The sequence below is a fragment of the Sciurus carolinensis genome, chromosome 7 (assembly GCF_902686445.1).
Source record: "Sciurus carolinensis chromosome 7, mSciCar1.2, whole genome shotgun sequence".
Taxonomy (NCBI): Eukaryota; Metazoa; Chordata; class Mammalia; order Rodentia; family Sciuridae; genus Sciurus; species Sciurus carolinensis.
Window position 1 is genome coordinate 101,704,748 of NC_062219.1, and position 21,803 is coordinate 101,726,550.

At 33.2% G+C, this 21,803-nt stretch overlaps 1 protein-coding gene across 1 annotated transcript in view; it reads right to left on the minus strand.

Moving 5' to 3' along the window:
* Tinag (tubulointerstitial nephritis antigen) overlaps positions 1–21,803 on the minus strand; it is an 86,371-nt gene that overhangs the window by 21,733 nt on the left and 42,835 nt on the right. Inside the window, exon 9 of the mRNA XM_047558805.1 lies at positions 18,672–18,795. Coding sequence (XP_047414761.1) covers positions 18,672–18,795 — 124 coding nt within the window. The remainder of the gene's footprint in view (positions 1–18,671; positions 18,796–21,803) is intronic.

Sequence of the window (21,803 nt, forward strand, 5' to 3'; positions counted from 1 at the left end):
CATCAGGGTTTATCTTGCTCTTCACTTTTGAATTCCTAAAAAGCAGAACTCTATTGTATAATATGAAAAGTCTTTATGGAAAGATTTGTCCATGAAGTTTCTATGGAGAAAAGCCTTAAAACACTTTAAAAGAATGAAATGAGATTTTGTATTTCTAAAGTATTCAATGTCTTCACGTTCATTTTCTTTAAAAGAGATATTTTTAGTTAACTACATTAATTGATATGAAACTTTTTTAAAATCCTATTTCAAGCTATGTCTAGATAGTAAAATGATCAGAACTGAATAATTGATTTGGGTGAGATTTTAAATGACAGTTTTTCCCCCCTTTTGTTTTCGTAGATTTTGCTATAGTGATCCACATACCCAGTGATAGTAACATTAAACACAAAAGATAGCTGAAGATACAACTTTATTGAAGTAAAACTTACATTCCCATACATATCCCTTAGAAGGAAGCACAAATGTATTTCTCTCATGTATTTTATCCATTAATTTCTGCCTTCATTCAAAAAGCACAATTTAGTACAGAGAAGATACATATTTTGTCTTAAAGAAGCAGAGAATCTCATGAGAGTGATGTTAGGAAAAGGAAAGTAAACATGAATACAAGTAATTAGAATCAACACAAACATGTTTTATAAATTTCCACAGGGGTAAATGAAGACATGAACTGTGCTGATGGCAAAGAAAATTCCTTCATAGACCCAAGTAGAAGTTTTTCAGATTGAAATGAGAGTATAGAATTTAAGTCATTATAGGTGTAAAGTCACAAGAAAGGCATGCAAACCCCATCTTAGCCTATTCTAGGAGTAGCACTTGGTCCTGTGTGGAGCAGCAATGGCAGAGCAAGAAATGAAGTGAGAAGAGCTGTGTAACTCAGCTGTGAAGCATGCCCAAGGCCACCAAGCTGAGCTCTTAAAATGTTGGTGAATAGGAGTCATCCAGATATGGGATGCGACACAACCCAGATGTGCTTTCAGAAGGGCAACCATGGCGATGGTGTGAGGCATGGATTTAGGGGAGGGGGAGAATAGAAGTAAAGGATGAATGTTGTGGTTCAAGCAAAAAATAGAGAAGTTCTGCTTAAGACTGTGAAACCCTTAAAGCAAATATTGCTGTATTCCCAACACTAGAATAGTGACTATCAATATTTGACTCTGAAAAGATATTGAACTGGTGAATTAAAGTATGGTGGTAATGGGAATGAAAAGAAGGCCACAAATTTGAGAAGTAAAAGTGATGGAATTTGTTTGAGACTAGTTTTTATGGACAGGAAAGGACTTCTCCTTTCCTATAGTATCAAGGGCTACCCAAGGTTTCAAGGTTAGATTAGTAGGTTCTTCCAATGTACAGCAGTTGAGGTGAACTTCACATTACACAGAGACATATTCCTGATGATCAGGATGTTTTAACATTGCCAAAGACTGCAATTAAAATTTTCCTTCACCTTCTGTTGGGTTCTATCTACTGGTGGTGGTTTTGCATATTACCTTTAAACACAGGCACTTCAGGATCACTGAAGGAATTCAATTAAGAGAATTCATCGAAGAACTAAGGAAAGTTGACTGTTAAAAGAAATTCAGAAAGAGCCATTCTGCACAGGGAGAAATTCTTTCGTAATGGGAATAATTATTTCCTAACTTATGAATCAAAATCACATTGCTTAGGAATTAGGATCCTTACAATAGATCTCACATCCAAGAATCTGAAATTACAAGAATAAGAAAAAAATTTTTTTTTTATTTCTATGGTAGGTATGCCACATTTGTAACAGAATCAACCAGACAAAAATGTTTCAGTTCCTCTGAAAATATGCTGTTTCTGGGGTCTTACCACATGCAAATAGCCTGAAAACAAGAATTCCAATTTATGTTTTCTATGTAGACCAATTCTATATTGGCAAATATACATCCAAACAGATTTTAAAAATAAAGTTTATAAATAGTGTACACATAAAGAAAATTTATGTAGTACAGTCTAATTGAACAGGAAATTTTGGAGTAAAAAAGGAAGAAATATACCAGAGAGCTTGATATGAAGCTACAACCCTTCTTATTAAGGAAATGAATGTTAGATAGGACGCAAGTATAAAGAGACCACCAGATGGGCTTTGGGCCAATAACAATGATATAATACTCTGGACATAAGATTTTGTTTTTAGAGGTAAGACCAAAGATAGAATCTCAGCTCCCTTTACACAAAGATTTAAAAGATAACTGCAGTAAGAATGAGGCAAAAATAATACAACCTTTTTATTCCTTATGAATATTCTACCAGAGATGCTTAGAAACTTCATTTAAAAAATGTTCATGCCTAGTGAGTGTGGCAGTGTTGAATATGATAAGGAGTTATCAAAAAGTGCTAATTAATTCTAGATCAAAGATGAATGAAAATAGACTTCACAGGGAAGAAAAGAGGAATGAGAGCATTCCCTACCCCCCAAAATTCATTTTCTACTTAAGCAAAACATAAATCAAACCAAAGTTCACTAACTCTAAGATTGAGTTCATTTATTGATATGTTCTGCCAAGAAACTACAAATTTTATCATATATTTGAGAAGCAGATGTAGATTTTGGAAAGATAGTTTTGCATAAAATATCAGAAGCTATTATGTATATCTAATATTAATTAATCATCCAACCAACATCCTCGTGTGCCTACATATTAAATATTCTGCCATATCTAATATATCAAGGAGCAAAACTACATAACATATCATATATATTGTGCCCTGTAAAAAGAAATATAGAGAAAATTAATGAAAGGTTATATGCAATTTATGACCTGGTCAGAATGATTTGCTCTATGATAGAGAGAACTAACCTTCTGCATTTAATATATTGACTAATGTGTGTTAAAAATGAGGCTGCAGATATAGCTCAGTGGTAAAGTGCTTACCTATCATGTGCCAGGCTCTGGGTTCAAACCCCCATATTGAGAAAAAAAGAAAGAAAGAAAAAGAGAACAAAAAGTACAATATCATACCAAATGTACAGGGGAAGAGAGGGAGAAAAGACCAAAACCATCCATTACTGTCAATGACAATTAACTAGGTGGTAACTTATGAAGATAATCTTTAAGGGAACACTTCAGCCTTTTGATGTTATGAATAGAAATTACTTTTTTATATTCTTACAGAATTGTAACATTGAAAAGAGACTCAGAGATCATGGTACTCTCCAGGGAATGACCAACAGAATAAATCAACATTAATGATAATTAACTAGGGTAATGTCTTCTGAAGAGCTTTTAGCTCCTTGATGTTAGGACTAGACATAGCTCAAAGAATCTTAGCACTAGAAGAAGGCTCAGAGATTGTAGGATACTCTGTGAGTTGGCTAACTATGACTTACAGCCTACCTCTACTACTAGCCAATGTCTAGTTTTTCTAAATAATATTTTGTGGAATCCATCCTCATTCGTTTAAACATTATGTCTGCTAATGGCAGAATTGAATACTGTAAGACCATATGACCTAAAAAATTAATCTGACTCTAATATAATTTCTTTATTTCACAGATAAGGGGAATGAGGCCCAAATAGAGGAGTACCATTCCAAGACTGTGTGATCAAGTGGCTAAATTCTCACGAGTGAGAAGCAAGTGATAGCACGGCAACCAAATCTAGGAACTGAAGGAAGGAAGGGGTGAAATTTTTCTGACTGTGATAAGCAAGAAAATCACAGTGGGTTTTGAATACTTTGTGGAAGATGCTGCTGAGAAATGAGTACACCTAGGAGAGGAGCATGAAATAGTGTAAGGAGTTGGCCTCATGAACTCATAGAGAAGTGATAAACATTTTGGAAGGAAGAAGGTTGTAGGAAGTCATAGGAAGATAAAGTTGGTGATGGTGAATACAGTAAATTAGTAAATGGTGAGGTGGGGTTGGAGGGAGGGAGAACATTTAGGTCCTTATAGGAATATTCTAATCAAACTTGTGTTTATCACATCCAGTAGTCTCATCTGTATCCGGAAATGTAATGAATATAATTATTACAATGTTTCAGAGTGTAACATTTAATGAATTTATTTTGAGGATAAAAATAAATCAAAGTTCTCAATGTTACAGGTTTTACTCATTCATCTTCTGTACATTTATTTATTTATTTATTGGTTTTTGTATTTTTTGGGGGGGATTTTTTGCAACCCTCCCTTTTTGTTGTGGCATAGACTCACACTGGCCTTCCCTTTGGTCTTCTTGAGGTAGTGAGTAATATACTAGATGTTTTTGTGCAAAGAAGGCATTGAAAATTGCCATAGCAACACATTCCTTTTAACAGAAACTCTGATTCACACATATATCAAAATCATCATATGTAAATATATGCATATATACATATGTATATACATACATACACATACATACATAAAATACACACATATAAAAATTAGTAGAACATAGGATAAATCTAGATGCCAAATTCTGAAATAGCAACCTCGCAGCATGTGCTATATACAGATATATAGTGGCGACCCTGCAGTTGCTCCCTTTCAAGGGACAACCAGTCCCTATGCTATTGACAGAAGTCAGAAGCCACCTAACTTTGTACCCCTGATGCCCCCACCACAATCAAATCTCTGCAAATTCACAGACATAAACCTTCCCAAATCTTCATATGAATTCCATTATATTTGAAAATTTGAGGACAATGCCACAAACATATTAAATTTTAAGAAAAAAAAACACCAAAAAGAATTTACAAAGGTTAATTTTGGAAGAAAATACTGTAGCATTTGTGGAGCACTAAATTCATCTCAAACACACCAATATGAAGCATCTGTGAACATTAAAACTAGCTGAAGGACATTGCACGGAAAACCTAAAGCATTTCTTCAAACTTTGTAGAAGCCATTGTCCCCAATTCTCTGTATAGCTAAGAGATTATCTACGATCATTCCTTAAATTAATTGATGTTTCCCAACTAGGAAATTATAACTTCTAACCATAGTGATTTTAAATGATCCAAAATGTAAATGACCAAATTTCTACCACTTACATGACTTTCTGGCTACAAATAGAATCATATCATCTAAGATCATGAAAAATTTTATCATACTTCTTAAAGAAATTGTTTCGTTCTATAGTCACATTTCTCTTTTTATTATTGTCCTTATTTATCTACATTATAGTATGCTAGATAATTATAGTAAGCTAGATAATAAATACAAAAATAAATGATAAATTAAAAAGTAAAAGTATAGCCCATCATAGATAAATACTCATTTATACCAAAATTAAAATCGCCTTCAAATTGTACTTTTAAAAATAAAATTCTGAATGAAAATAGGTTAGAAGTAGTAAAGGAAAAAATGGAGAAAGCATAAATTCGAGATGTTTTTTTAAAAGTACATAATGAAGATCCTATGAGAGAGCAGACTCACTGTCCCATCTAATTCTCACCACAAGGCAGTGGGGAAAGCATTATGGTATCAATGGAACTGCTGAGAAAACTGAGATTAGACATTAAGTAACCTCCCAGGGTGATCCCTGGGAGGGACAGAAGCACCATTTGAACTTGAGCTTGACTCTATTTCCCTCCTACTTTCTGATCCACAGCATTCCTTCACAATCAAGATTAATCTGCTCTTGACCTGAAGCAGAAAGATCTCTTCTCTCTCTCTCTCCCTCTCTCTCTCTCTCTCTCTCTCTCTCTCTCTCTCTCTCTGTCTCTCTCTCACACACACACACACACATACACAGAGTTTTGTAAACCCCATTTTTCTTTCTAAGAATTCCTTTTACAACATTCCTATCATACCTTTCCCTAAATTAAAATAAAGCCTTTTCCCTTTTGCAATGGTTGCTTTTTTGTTTAGTTGTGTTGTCCTGTGTCAAAGACAGTTCACAGTAGTAGCAGTGACAGAGTAGAACAGACCTGGTCCCTGTTAGAGATAACAAATCAGTGAAAGACCAATGTCAAACAAGAGAAAACGAGTGGAGCACAAACTGTCTTGTCAATTTGATTCAGTACCGACAGACAAGACAAGAGGATTCGATCAGCACTCCAATACAACAAAAATAAAACCCATTTATCAGTTCAATGTCCCTAGAACCTTTCCACATCTACTCTTATGTCAGTAAGTTCACATCAAAGGATCCCAGGAGCCTTAGGGGACTTCTCAATGGTTTCCATAATTGACTGATTGATAACTGCATCAAGTCAATGTGTCATAGTTTATTTTCTTTTATATTATTTATTAAGGTTCTTCATATTATTCACCTCTGTACTTCTAGCACCTAACAATACCTAACATCATTGCTCAATAAAATTTATTGAAAGTTTGAGTTGAAAATCAATGTGAGAAATATCTACATGAATTAAATGATCACATTTTTTTCAGTCTCCAGGAAGGTTCAAATACTTTTTAAGGCCATTCAACATAATGGTCAAAAAATTCTCTTAAGCTTCATATAATTGTAACTAATTAGATTTTTTCCTTCCCCTTCTATAAAGTAACTTCAATATATACAAAATATGGAAATATATGAATGCCAAGAAAACCCACATGAAAGAAATCAAATTTGTAAGGATTTAAGAAGGAAATAAAATAATTTTCAGTCATAACAACAGATACAAATTCAAAGATTTGGTGAGAAGAGCTGTCATTTTTCTTTATTTTTCTACACACTTCCATATCACCAGGTTCAAAGAACATTTTCCAGTACCTTTTTTACTTGACTTCTCAGTATGATTCCACACTATTAACCATTCCCACTTTTTTAGAACACTTGCTCTCCCAGGTCTGAGTGACATAAAATCCTCTGGTTTTCTTCTTCCCTGTCTGTCCATTTCTCCTCAGTTCACTTTTCCAGATACACCTGACCAGATACTCTACTTTGCCAGATACTCTACTTGACCTCTAGATGCTGGATTTCTTCAGGCTTTGGTCCTTTTATATTTCCATATTCTTCCCCATGGGTGATCCTCCACTTCCACAATTTACTGCCATCCAAATGCTGATAATTTTTCAATGGTTTTACTTTGGATGCTAAATGTTCAATTTTTTTTTTTTTACTCCAAAAAATATGTATAGTTTTTTACCTGATATTTTCATTTGGATGCCTCCCAAAATCCCAAACTCAATATATCTAAATTAAACTCTTGGTCCTCCTTTTACATTCATGGCTCTCCATATCAATAAAGGACACATCTGTGCATGGAAGATACTTGAGAAAAACAAGAATTATGTGGATACTTCCTGATTACTATGTAAACACTCTATCTTGAATCAAGAATTAACACATAGTTGAAGATTAGACCTTGGAAATATCCAACTTAAAGGGGAGAAGAAGAATTACTCTTCTATTCCAATTAGTGAGTTCTAGAAGTTCTGGGCAATTTTATAAGCCTGAAGCAAAGACTTGATGTTGTTGTTTTGAACTGGTTTAACATGTACAATAGCATATTTCTGTACATATCAATACACAAATTTATTTTCCTTTTCTCAATTTACTCTCAATGTGATCTTTTGACTAGCTAAAACTAAAGGTTTTAAATTTTTCTTCTATGAATCACTGCATATGGGAAGATAAATAATCAAACTAATGAAGAGAAATTGTGTTAGCTGACCTGCTTACAAACACCAACCTAACAGCTCATGATTTACATTTGAATCTTAGCAATATGGCATATTGCAAAAGCCCTTGAATTTAGGGGATATATTGTAAACTATAAAAACAAATTTAAATTCAAGAAAGTCAAAGATCTACTTTGTTATCTTTGACATCAAAGAATAATAAACATTATTTTAAATGTATATTTAAAAATAATAAATTATATTTTATAGTATGCATATAATTTATATTTCATATAATATATTGTATTTTATATGTGTTTCAAATGCATGCATGATGAAAAATGTGCAAAACTTCAAATAAAATTAATGTATTTCTAACTAGTTTCCTCTCAAGAATCTCTAGAAAGGAAGTTTAATTAGCTATGCATACCTCCTATTAGGAAGAAAAGTATAGGAAAGAACTAAGTATTTTGCAGTTAAAAGACATCATAACACTCAAATTAAATGTTTTGCATTGTCTGTACTAATCATCACACATTCATTTGCATTTGCTAAATAAGCATAGTAGAAGTGTTCATTCAGCTGTCTTAGACTTCCTTGTGCATCATAAACATCTAATTAAAACATCTGCTCAAAATTTACCAATTTGCCAGGGGTTAAACATAGCATAGCATGGAAATTCAGGCTTAGTATTAAGTCATTATTCAAAAAGACAGAGGGGAAAAATGATGAATGGGGAAGAACAAGTGTTGGCCCTAATAAAACTGTGTCAGATAATTGTGTAATTGCCCTAATTAATGCCTTATGCTCCCTGAATCCTTGAAATTTATATCTCTAGAAAATGTGGGGAAATACATTAGAACTTCAGTTCTAAAGTTTTAGTTTTATGCTTTTTTAGGGGACCAGTATCTTCATAGATAGATACATGGATGATGATAGATGCATGATTAGATAGATGGAGAGAGATATGATCCATCAATTGATCAAAGGTTTATGGTAACAAAGTAGTATGACAACATGATTAGGAACCTAATATAGAAAATCATGACTTTTTGTTACTCAATAAGACTGTCTTCTTATCCTGTAAAACATTTCTTATTATTTCATGATTATTTTCTCATAAATATTTTAAAAACTGAAGAAACAACAAAAGGATATTAAAGAATCGTAAAATCAACAAGACCAGAATTACCATAGCCTCTAAACCAATGATTTTTCTACTTTCTGTAAATCCCTAAATCCTCTCATTTTATATTTTATTAAGCTTTCTGTCATTTTAGTAGCATATCAACTTTTTATCCTAACCACTTTGTTTTTCTAACTCTTTAAGGAGCCCAACTAGAAAACCATCAGGATTGGGCAAACTCAAGTCCCTTTTTCCTTTTATGTCTGGCTGAGCAGGTGGCCACAAGGGCAGAAAGCACACACCAGAGAGCAGAGTGGCTCCACTACCACTGCCCGGCAGGCTTTGGGGTGCCTCTGGGTTCCTCCCTCTCCTGAACATCCAGACAGCATTGAAAATCTCCTTTATTTTCAACAAAATTCTGACAAAGCATTCCTCCCACCACCTCTTCCTTCAGTTTTTACTTCCTGGAGATAAACGACACGATGTGATAGGAATTTTCACCAACGTAGCACATCCTAAACACTAAAATGTTTTCATCTAACCTTGCCTTCTATCTGAATACAGAAGAGTCACCACACAATCCCCTACAAGGCCCATTTCTACACACGCTCTTTGGATTCCAAACCTTCCAGCCTTCCAGATTTCTAAGAAATTTCACACTGGCTACTCCTCTCTCTCTTATGTGGATTGTCTCATGACTTGGTCTCAACTATTATCCTTTTTAATCTCATTCATCTTTGAATGTTATATCCCCTGGCCTTGAGATCAAATGCATCTATTTGCTTGTTCTGACATTCACCTGTGTTTGGAATGGGGGTGCTGGGAACCTAAACCAAGACCTCATGCATGCTAGGTAGGCACTTTACCACTGAACTACAACTACACCCCAGACCTGATCTTATGTCTCAAAATAATCCTCCCAGGATTACTGGGCCTGGGTCATCAGGCCCAACAGTGCACTCCTTCCCTATCTCCTTGTATAGCACCACACCCCATCCAATTTACAAAACTATTATTCTAAGAGTGGGCCATCTTGGACTCCTCCCTTACCATGTTCCATTACAGCACCACATCGTGTCCGCTAGCTTTTCTTCCTAAATATTTCTTGCTCTACCTATATTTCCAAAACTTTTCCACCATATTACCAAGACCAGAATATTATCTCTTATTTAGAGTATCAAAATTTGCCTTTTTTTATTACACTCTTTATAGTCAGAGCACTATTTTAAAAATGCAAATAAAGATCACACCACCTTACTACTTAAAAAGTTTAATAACTTCCCTTGACTTCTTAGATTATTAATAAAATGCTTAATATCTGAACTAAAATCTGTTTAATGGCCTCCAAATTCTTGCCTTCTGAGATTCAGCAAACACAACCTTCTTCATGTTCACAAAATGTTCTGCATTGTAGTCACAGGGCCATGATACAATCTGTTCTCTTTGTTTCTGTGCAATTCATATATCTCAGCTCAAACTTTATTTTTTTCTGTCTTTCCTTTATAAAGGTCTCATAATTTCACATTTTATGTGTTTTGTTTAATGACTAACTGTATACTGTGAGGGCAAGAACTGTTTTAGATTTTTCTCTTGATGCCTAGTACTCAGCACAGTACCAGGAACACCGTGAATTAGCTTTTAATGTTTGTTGAGCATACAAAAAAGAATAATTTAGAAATCATTCTATTATACCCAATTTGAAGTCATATAATGGATTTATATCAAAGTTTACAGAAATTTCTGATTCATTTTTTGATGATTCACTCAAACCAGATTTCTTCACAGTAATAATTGGAAACAACCAATTTCTATCATTTTGCAATAGCATTTTTTATGTATTTTGAGGGGGTGTTCTATTCATTTAAAAAAAAAAACTGCAATCATTATTCAAAATATACTTGGAAAATTCATTTGTTATTCTTTAATCTGTCTTTCTTTGATTATTCTAACATTTGTTTTCCTTCTGGCCTACATCTCACAGTAGTTGGTCTCTTCTTGTCCTGAGTAATTATTCAACAGTGATATGTAAAATAAACAAACAAAAAAAAACCTTGATACTTTTGACCTCAGACTTCAGAAACACATATAAAGTTCAGTGTCAAAACTCAGGCCATTATAAAATATTCTAATTTTCTAAAAGTTATATATCAATTAGTAGAATATAACTTTGATTAGGATAAGGATCTTTGTCTATTTTATTCATGGACATACTTTAGCACCTAAAACAATACCTGACACATATACTTAATAAATACTTACCAAATAAAACATTATTGAACATGATAAAAATAGTCTTAAAATTATTTTATTTTTCTTTCTTGGGGACACGTGGAGCTTATTTTCAACATAATTCTATTCCATTAGCAGGAATGATGATATAAAGAAATGTCAATGTTTGTCCCAATTATGTTCCTTAATGTTCTAAAATTTTGACCTGCTGAATTTACTCATTTGAATTTCAGCAGTGATTCTTGAGAATTATATGCAAAACAAAAGAAATTTATGTAATACTTTACCAACTTTAGACTTGGTAGTCAAATAAAGTTCAGAATGTTGGGTGGACACAGACACAGAATAAATTGTGATGGTCATGAAGATTTGGAATAGGACCATAATACAGAGAATAACAGCTTTGATGAAATTTTCAAATATCATGTTATATTGATTATAAAACAATATTTTTCACATTTTAACATGTCTAAAATCGGGTTTCATCTTATAATCAAAACTTCTTAGTTTAGTAAGTAATATTTTCTTCATATTCGTATATAATATAATGACAAGTCTCAAAATATGTGGGTTTTTATTCAATTAAAGGATTTTATAAATATAGCTTCTATAATTAGGATGGACAGAAGTTTTGGAGAGAAGAGAAAGGACTGCAATAAGGAGCAGAGCAAGGAATTACAAGTTTGCATCCTGTCCTATTAACCCACATTCTGTGCTTTACTTATGTGGGAATATATACATAAAGCATAATGCTGTATCATCTTAAGGTGGAATCAGTTGTGGATGTATCTGCTTCATTCTCTAAACTCCTTAAGATTAAAGATACATATTAATCTTCCTTGTGTTCCCCAGTACTGGGTACTTGATAAAAGCTTAAACTCATTTCTTTTTTTCTTCCCAAGTTAAACCTAATAGCTTTGTCTTCTACAGAAAGGGCAGAACACAATTTGTTGAGATAAATTTGTCAGGTACTTCATAGGAGTATATTAAGCTCTTTGATAAGGAACATTAACTTCCTTGAGCTATTTGATTATGTTCTAATTCACTGATGCATTAATTTCCTGAATGTAGTAATTACCAAATAAGGAATTGCTAATAGGGAAATGAATGAAAATTTACTGCTCCAGAGCACCTAACAATGCCCAGGTGATACAAAATATTTGTGAAAAATAGGTAGATTCCCCCAGAGCAATTTTCCTACTAACAAGGTTAGCCTCATTAATTGTCACATATGTGAGGCAATTTTCTAGGAGTTTTTGAAAGTAAATGTAAATACACTAATACAATTGACATGTTGGATATGAGGAATATAGAAACGATGTCAAAGAAATTAAATGTAAACAGATTTATATGTTTTTCAAACTCAGCACAAATGAACATAGGAGTAGAGTGAAGAAAATATGATCAGCATGACTACATAGATGGTAGAGATGACAAAGGATCAGTTCTAATAAATCAAGAGAGTCTCCATGTCTATGTTGGCATTTACAGAATTCGTGGAATGATAGGAAAAATTATATCCATCACCTAATGTGTAGTGGGGAAACTTTTCTAGATTAAGAACATTACTGAGAAAACAAAAATTAATTATGAAACCTACATAGGGAATTTGGAAAAATGCAACTTTCAGACTGATAATAAACAAAATCAAAGTACAGTTGAATTTCCAGGTACATGACACAGTATGAAGAAGGTTTATTCTGTGTAACCTCCTGAAAAGTCTCTAATTAATTAAGAACAGAAAAATGAAGCAAATTTCAAATCCTCAATATTTTTTTCTATCTTTAATGAATCAAGCAGCAGACATAATCACAAAACGCAACTTTGAGAAATAATAGAAAAACTCATTTTGTGCTGTATCTAAATGAATGGATGATGAGATGACACTCACCACAGTCCTCTCCCTCCATCTCTGGACCTAAAGAGGAAAACCCTTCCACTTAAATATGTAAGGCATTCCAGAAATGCTTTTCAAGATCTTCTCAAGGACCATTTTCAGACTATGACAATGAGATGCCATAACCCACTCATGCTACCCCTGGTGGGTTAGTTGAGAAAGCAACACAGGAAAGCTGGTTGGACTGACCATATTGGAAGTCCCACCCAGTCCTCCAGAGGCAATGTCTGAAAGAGGACACAGGGTGAAGTAAAAAGGAAGGCAACAATAACACATGGCAGCGGATACCTGCATGAGGGTTATGATAAGTCCCACCAAGCCTTCTGAGCTAGGAACTTAAAACAGAATATTTCCAGGACAAAAGCAAGGGTCGATCTGGAGAGTGTGGGTCCAGCATAGACAAACCTGAATCAAAGCCGAGGAGTGCATCAGCTCTCTCCAAATACTGCCTACTCTATTTTTGAACAAATAGTTACCTACTTAAAGATGAGTAATAACAAAGGAGAACTATCTCAAAACACAAGCTAACAAATAATTTGTTGAATAGAAAAAGCATTAAGTATATTATGGATCCCCCATGCATTAAGTAGTTTGGCAACATCTGTGCATAATATAAAGACATCTGTTCTCTGGAGCTTTATTCTAGTACTAGAGATAGATGGTATATGACCAACATAAAAAATAATTAAATTATACACTGTTAGAAAGTGATAATTATGTGACCATTTAGAACAACAGAGCAGGTAAGGGAGCTCAGGATTCTGGAGCAGAAGACAAGTAGCAGATTAAGTAGAGAATTCAGGAAGGGGGGCATACTGAGAAGTGAGATCTGAGCAGAGACTAGATGGAGGCACAGAAACGAAGGAAATGGATACCTTGTAGAAGAGTATTTTAAGCAAGATCCTGAAGTGGGGGTTGCTGACACAATACAGAACCTCTAAAGCAAGGAGAACAAGGTACAGGTAAGTAGAAGTTGAGATGAAAAAGTTGATGGGAGTGGGAGTATGTTCTCAGATCACGTAGGCCTTGGTAAGAATCTTGACTTTTACCCTGAGGGAAATGGGAAATCGTCATAGTGTTGTGAGCAAAGCAGTGACAAGACCTGAGTAAAGTTTTAACAGGAAAACCATTGGGTCTATATTGAAAACAGACTGTCAGAGGAAGAGGTAAATGCAGAAAGACCTATTAGAAATAACTTCAGAAATCCAGGTACAAAATATTGACTAATGATAGCTCAGGCACCACAGTGGAAGTTCAGAGAGGGAAAACTGATTGGCTTCTGGAGTTGAAAGTTTATGACATATTGAAAGAAGGTTGTGAGGAAAGGAATAAAGGACAATTCCAAGGTTTCCCACCAGAGCATAGGGAAAGATGGAGTTGTCATCAGCTGGAATGGAAAAAAAGTGATGCTATTTCACAAGGATAAAGGGAAAATTGGGAGTTCTGTTTTAGAAGTGCTAAAGTTAAAGCACCTCTCTTCCTAATAATGTGCATTCAAGTTGAGATGTTAAGTAGACCTTGGAATATATAAATTGGGAGCAGGAGAGAAGTCTTGGCTAGAAATATAATTTAGTTGGTGCTAGCTTCTATATGGTGCTTAAAATCAGGGTGAGTTTGGAACTGATGAGTTCACCAATTATGAGTGAGGACAGAAAGGACTGGAGTTCTAAGACCTAAGACTGGGCCGTGCCAGGACTGCAAAGCATAGATAAACAGAGAAAGAAAAAAAAAGTACTTTAGCAAAGGACCCTGAAAAGTTGTAGACCATAAGGAAAAGCCACGTGAGGGGATGGGCAAGTACAGAATCTGACCAGTGGATTTTAACAAGGTGGAGGCCATTGACAACCTTGAAACAAATGTTTGAGAAGAGGAAATGGGTAGTGAGAAAGTGACGGGGAGATTTAACAAAGAATTGAAGAAGTAGTAAAGAAAGTGAGTACAGGCAAATTTTGCAAGGAGTTAAGGTAAGGAGAGAAAAACTGAAGTATGGAAAAGGTGAAGTCAAGAGAAAAGGAGTTTTTCTTCTTCTAATCCAAGAAACACTAGTATTTAACAGCATAAATAAAATTGGTTCCAGAGAAGAAAAAGGGGAAATTACCTCTGCATTGTCTTTGAAAACTGAGAGGGGCTGGGGTACACAATATGCAAGGAGGAATTCAGACAGAAGTGTGGATGGTGCAATTATGTAAGTGGTGGAAGAAAGATTATGAGGCAGTATGTGCTGGTAGGTGACACTTGTGTTTCCAGGAAGTGTTTTCTGATTGCTTCAGTCTTTTCAGGGAAATAGAAGGTGAGGTTATCATCAAGACCAAGAAGCGGGAAGGTGTTGGAGATTCAAGGAAAAAGAACAAGTTGTGAGATAATCACCTAAAGAGTGGGAGAATAAACAAAGTAATAATTCAGAACATGATTACCTGATAGTATTAGACATCTACTTGAAATATGTCATTATAAATTAGAGTGAATAAACATAGTTGCAAGTTTTTATCAACTATGATCAGATGCAGGTACAAAACTGAATGATTCAAATTTAACCAGAATCAAGGTCTGTCCAACTAATATAAGTTAAACAAGGGACAAGAGTCCAGGGCATATGTCAAAGGGGAAAGTAAAGATTCACTATGGGATTTTAACCAAGTAAGGAAGACTATGTGGGCATTAAGGAGAAGAGAGACAAACAGTGGTCAAGTTGAACAGAATAATACATTACAAGCACATGGGGTCAGAGGAGAAGGGGTTGTGGGTGAAAAAATAGGAAGTGTTAGAGAGTGAAATGCATAGATTTGAGATTAAATTTCTATAAAGAATTCAGGAAGAATATATATTCCATACTTTGTATAAATATATCAAAATAGATTCTATTGTCATGTATGAATAAAAAGACCTTCCTCAAACAGTGCAGGAAGAGACAAGTGAAAACATAAAGCTCAATATGAATTATTCAAGGGAACTGGAGAAGTCAGATAAAGACTTAAAGAAATCACAAACATGAATTCTCTAAATATAACTCAAAGAAAACCTTAAATGACAACCAGTTAAGAGGAAACAAAAAAATCAAGAATATTTTAAAAAGCAAGAGCCATTTGAAGAATGAACAGCAAATACAATAAATGTAGGGATTTGACAGATCATAGTACAGCAATTATATATAATAAAATGCTAAAGAACTATAAGATCAATGTCATTATAAGAAAGACAATAGAAAATATCAAAAATCTGGCATATGGAAAAATATGTTAAATTCAAGGATTAATAAAATTAATGAGTGTTCAAGTAGAGTCATGTCATTTTTGTAAAGAGAAAAAACATTAGGTGTCCTGAGACTTTCTGTAGGAAGACTGGATGCTGCAGACCCTAGGGCAACATCTGCAAAACTCTGTTGGTTTATAGTCCCAGGATTTTATACCAGTTATGTTACTCATCAAAATAGTGACAACAACTGTTTTTTGAAAATACAAAACATTAGGTAACTCAAGCCCTATGAGCCCTTCTTGATAAAAACAAATTACTGGAAAATAAAAATAAAAATAAAATTAATTAATAAAATAATAAAAATTAAACTAAAGGTTAGAAGAACCGCTGTCAAAAAGTACTTACTTATTATTGACTCCATAATACATTGCATATGATAACATATAAACTATGGCTTCAAAGTAGAATGCAGCTATTTTTTCACCCTTTGATGGGCAGAAACAATAGCATAACTAACCAATAGTACAAGTACGATAGAACAAGATGTGGGAAGAAGTATGAGAGTGACAAATTTACTCATCTATTGACAACAAATTGATCAGTATTAAAATATGTAGCTAACATGAGCTATTAGTTCAACAACTAATTCTTTTAACACATGTCTTAAACTTAATTTCCATAACATTATATTAAGAGTTATTATATTCGAGTAAAATTAACCTGAGTAGCATTATTTTAAAATGCTATATCCTATTTTTTTTTCTATTTTAGTTTGTCTAACTTTTCATCAATAGAAAATGAGAAAACTTTTCCAACTTTTTTTCACCAATTGTCATGCTAATAATTATTTCTAAGGTTTGGTTTGGGATTTTTTTACTTTTTTAAGCTCATTAATTTTAGTGGTAAGCATATGCAACTCACAAAAAAATGATACTCTCTCTCTCTCTCTCTCTCTCTCTCTCTCTCTCTATATATATATATATATATATATATATATATATTTTTTTTTTTTTTTTTTCAGTTAAGGCAGGCACTTTATTCCATTCAACCTAAGGTTAGTCACCAGGAACCTGCCATAGGACTCTAAAGTGGAGTGATTATACAGAATAAACCTGCTAAAATGAAAAAGAAAAGCAGCCATCACTTGAAAGAATGTTCAGAAACTAACATTTTTATATACTTCTAATGAAAACATTAGCAAAAAATTCCTTCTCTTAAAATTTTCATACTGCAGTACCCTATTTCACATGAACTTTTTCCTCCTTTTTCTTTCTTTTTCCTTTTTTCTTACTTTTTTCTGTTTGTCTTTCTTTTCTCTGATTTTATTTATGTAGGACATAGATGAAAGTATTCCAAATATTCAGTAGAGATTATCTCTTGTTTGTAAAATCATATATATTTATTCTTTTCTCCTAGCAGTAGTTTTAAAAATCAGTATCCTACATTAACATGAAATACTGCATTTTTCAATTCTAAGATACATACATTTTCACATTCCTGAATCAAGACAAGTCATAGATCTTTGGTATCCTTGATTCAAAGACATGATAATTCTGTGATTGAAATATTGGAATATTTAAAACAAATGAGAACAGAGGGTTAATGAGACACCCACAGGATAGATTTGTCTATATATCTTAGAAATTTACTCAGAGAGGTTTCCAAACTCAGTAGAAGATAACAATTTAGTTGTAGGTGAGATTGTTTTCTGTGGGCTCAGTAAATTTGTCAGGAATGACAAGCTCATTTAGAATGAAGTTATTTATAAGAGGAAAGATGAGAAAAGAGAGAGTTTTGGATGGAAAGAAAAAAAATTTTTCTGTAACATTTCCTTTGAATTGGAGTGAGATATTTTGAGAAAGAATTTGCAGACTGGGACACAATCAGAATGAGACTGAGAAGATTCTGGGGTAAGTGGTTTTATAATGGTTCTGTCTTTCAGAGTAGGGCCTATTTGTGAATGTATTTACCCCTGAGACACAACCACCAAACAAATTTTGAACTTTGTTTCTTGCCCTTGCATAGGTGAATGTATTTTACTTTCAAATTTGATCAATGTGATTTCAATTCTCATATAAATATTTTTAAAAACTTATATCAAGCTAAAAATGACCTTACCCTCTCTTCCTGCTTAATAGCTAACATTTGTAACTCCATTAAAAATTTTCTCCCCAATCATAATACACTTCAGATTGGCAACTTCCCCTTGATTAGGTCATATGTAATATTTACACCAATAATACATTTTCCTTGCTCTTAGACAGATTCTTAAAGACATATTCACAAGTGAGAAGCAGGAAATGGTCATCCTTCCCAGAATATTGAGTTAGCCTTCAATGGTCTTCTCTTTATTTGTTCTTGTTAGATATACATTACACTAGAGTGTATTTTGACATATTATACATACATGGAGTACAACTTATTCTAATTTGGATCCCATTCTTTTGGTTGTACATGATGTGGAGTTTCACTGGTCATGTATTCATATAAGAACATAGGAAAGTTATGTCCAATTCATTCCTCTGTCTTTAAAATAATAGCAAAATGTTGGCAAGGTTTGGGTAATTTTTGAATTGGTAATAGATTCTCTCACAAAAAAGGGGAATTCTGATATCAAATGCACTATGTATTATTATTTTCAGTTTCATTTTCCATAACTGAACCCACATCTTTCAAATTAGAAAGATTTTAAGAAATTGCCTTACCCGGTAAGTTTGACCGCATGTGTCCGAAGTTTTCGATATTTTTCTGATTCTTCATTTGTGCTGGTAACATGTCTGTATATCCCTGTCTTATAGTGAAAGAAATCCTCATGGACTTGCATTATGGCTAAAATAAAACCCAACAAAACAAATGGCACAGTTTTTTTTAAAAATCATCTTTAAAAGTCTCCAGAAAAAATCTCCCCAAACAATGAATGGATAAATTGCATGGAGCTGAATCTTTGAAGGGATTGTACAATTCAGCCTAATTTTCTTTCCTACTTAATTGATTATGATGCTTTCCTATTCTCTTGTAAAAACAAATTTTACCTACTTAGAACATTACTTGACTACACATTATACCTTTAAAATGCCACTCAAGTCTTAATCAACAAAGGCACTATTACCAGGAATGGAGCCCCTTGCAGGGAAGGGCCACTACAGTTGATCAGCAATTGCTATTTCTCCATTAATGTGGTGCTTCACCACAAGCTTCTCAAAATCCCAATTAAGCTAGTAGAGAAAGGTGAGTATAGCAAATTTGGTTTAAAGCAACTTTCCTTAACCCTTATAAATAAATACAAACCGTTTCTTTCAGAGTTTTAATAAAAAGCAAAACCCTGGCAAAAGAAAACTGACAGGATTTCATCCTCCCAGCTCTAGAAAGCTAAGCCAGTGTTGTATTATTTAAAAAGTAGAGCTGATGCTTCCTAAAGCTCTCCTGCACTCCCTCACCTTCACTACTTCTTTTCTGTATTGTGTGCTGCTTTATGGAAGGGATTGGACATTTCAGAGTAAAACACTTTAAAGTTCTTTTCCAAAGGTCATGAATTGAAGATTTTCTAATTGGGAGTAGATATGTATAGTCTGATAACTACAAACAGTGTTATCAATCTTAGTTTGACATGGATTATATAAAAAATATATACCACTATTTGGCAGATCCTAAATTTAAATTTATATTCCAAAGTCAAATACAACTTTTTAAGTTTTCCACGTTTTATTTCATTTTTTTAATGCGACATGTATTTCCTGATGCTCTTCAAATAGTCTCAAAAGAGGTTAAACCTTCTTTATCTACTCTAAAACACATTCCCATAGGATTTAAAGAATTTATATAACTGTACTCAATGCAGATTTCTACTTTTGTTCTCTTTCCATCACCTATACTTATTTTTAATTGTACAGATTTTAGAAGGATGCACACTGTTATTTATTCAACATTCTATTCTTTTGACTTTTTTTGTATTGAGATGGGGAAAATGCTAACTGTTAAGTCAGGCAACAATGAGCACACAATTGCATTGCATCTATAGCAAGAGCCAAGCAGCTTTCTATCCATTCATAAGAATGTGAAGATATTGCTAGTGATTTTTCTCCTCCATAGAACCAGACTCCTTTAATTTTTATGATTTAGCTCCACTCTAAGCATCATGAATAAAATATATCCTCCATTGCTGAAAAACACTGCTAACTAAAAAATAGGGTGAGGAATCATCAGAATCAATGCAAAGATGATACTTTGTTCAGTTTCCGACACAAACACTTAAGTATATAAACTACTGCAGTGAAGTTCTACTCTTGGAAAGTTGCATTAAACTCAATAAAGAAAACTGTAACATTCATGCATGAGAAGAGGGACATGTCTTGATTATTGTTGTCTTACCCCTGGCTTGAGTTGGCAAGAAACAGGTTCTCAACAAACATTTGCTAAATGAGTGTTCAATAATTCACATTTTTATTTTATTGCTTTGAATTTTTTATCCTTATTTTTGACTCATTATGTAAAATTTATGAACACTTATGTATATGGCAATAAAGTAAGTCTAAGGTGTTCCTCAACTTTAATTATGATCCAAATTTCTTTTGAGTCATCAAAGAGAGAGAAAGAAACCCTTCAAACAGTAAAACAATGATTTGAAGATTTAGAAAGGTTAAGTAAATTGCCAAAATCATTTAAGTGGCAAATGTCAAAGTTGGGCCTTTAAGTTAATCTAGTGTTCAAATTTCTTTGATCCTTCAAATTTGTCACATAAACTCCATTGAAATTACACCTGAATTTCTCACTCTTACAACAGCCAGCAATTTCTACAACTGAAAAAGTGTAAAAAATCTGCTCTTTTTTTTTTTTTTTTTTTTTCAGATTTCACATAAGGTCCCAGGACTTCTTAAATTCAGAACATGTTTAGTGTAAATTTTTTTGTTTCCTCAGTAAATACATTATTTTAACATAATTAGAAAATCCATGATTTCTGCTGTATATTGAACTAATTAAATCAGCATTAAGGAAAAAAGAAAAACTTTTCAACAGTTTCTGAAGTATATATCAAAGATTTTAAATTTAATTTTTAATTTTGTATTCCACTACACTGATAATACTTGGGCTCTTTGGTGTTTATTACCCAAATTCTACTTCATGCCTCACTGAATTTTTTTCTTCCATGCACTTCAAAACTATGTTTATACAGGGAACATATTCTGTACATTTATTTTTATCCATGTCACTATTACAAAATAAAATTCTAGAAATAAGCAAAAGAAACTATTATCAGAGATGGTACTTTAAAAATTAAAGTCAATATAGAGTGAGTCACTGTATAATTTTGTTATTTACCATTAGTTTATCTCAAACAACACATTTACAAAATTGTCAAATTTGAGGCCTTTGTAAGACACAAAATTCATATTGACTTATTTGATTTTCCTTCAGCTAATGCAAAAGAAATGTATCTAGTTTGTTTCTATTTATCCTAATTTTTCCAATCTGTTACCTAATCTGCTGAAACTGAAGGTGATTAAATATCTAACATTATGTATGCTTCTTAAACATGATTGAATGAATAAAGTGAGATACATTGCAAAATAATTAGTTGGCATTTCATGTTTGTCTGTTGGTCCATGATCACTTGCAAATACTTAGCAGACTTTCAGGAAATTTATCACTAACATTTAAGGGTTCAATATATAAGCTAGTCTATCTTCTTAAAATACAACGGCAGGTAATTAAGCAATTAGCTAAGCAAATCTCATAACTGAACTGGTTTTAGAATTATTAAACCCTTATGAGGATTCTTAAAGCAATTTTTATTAAAATCCTTTTACATTTATATTATTAAAGAATGAATAACATAAAAC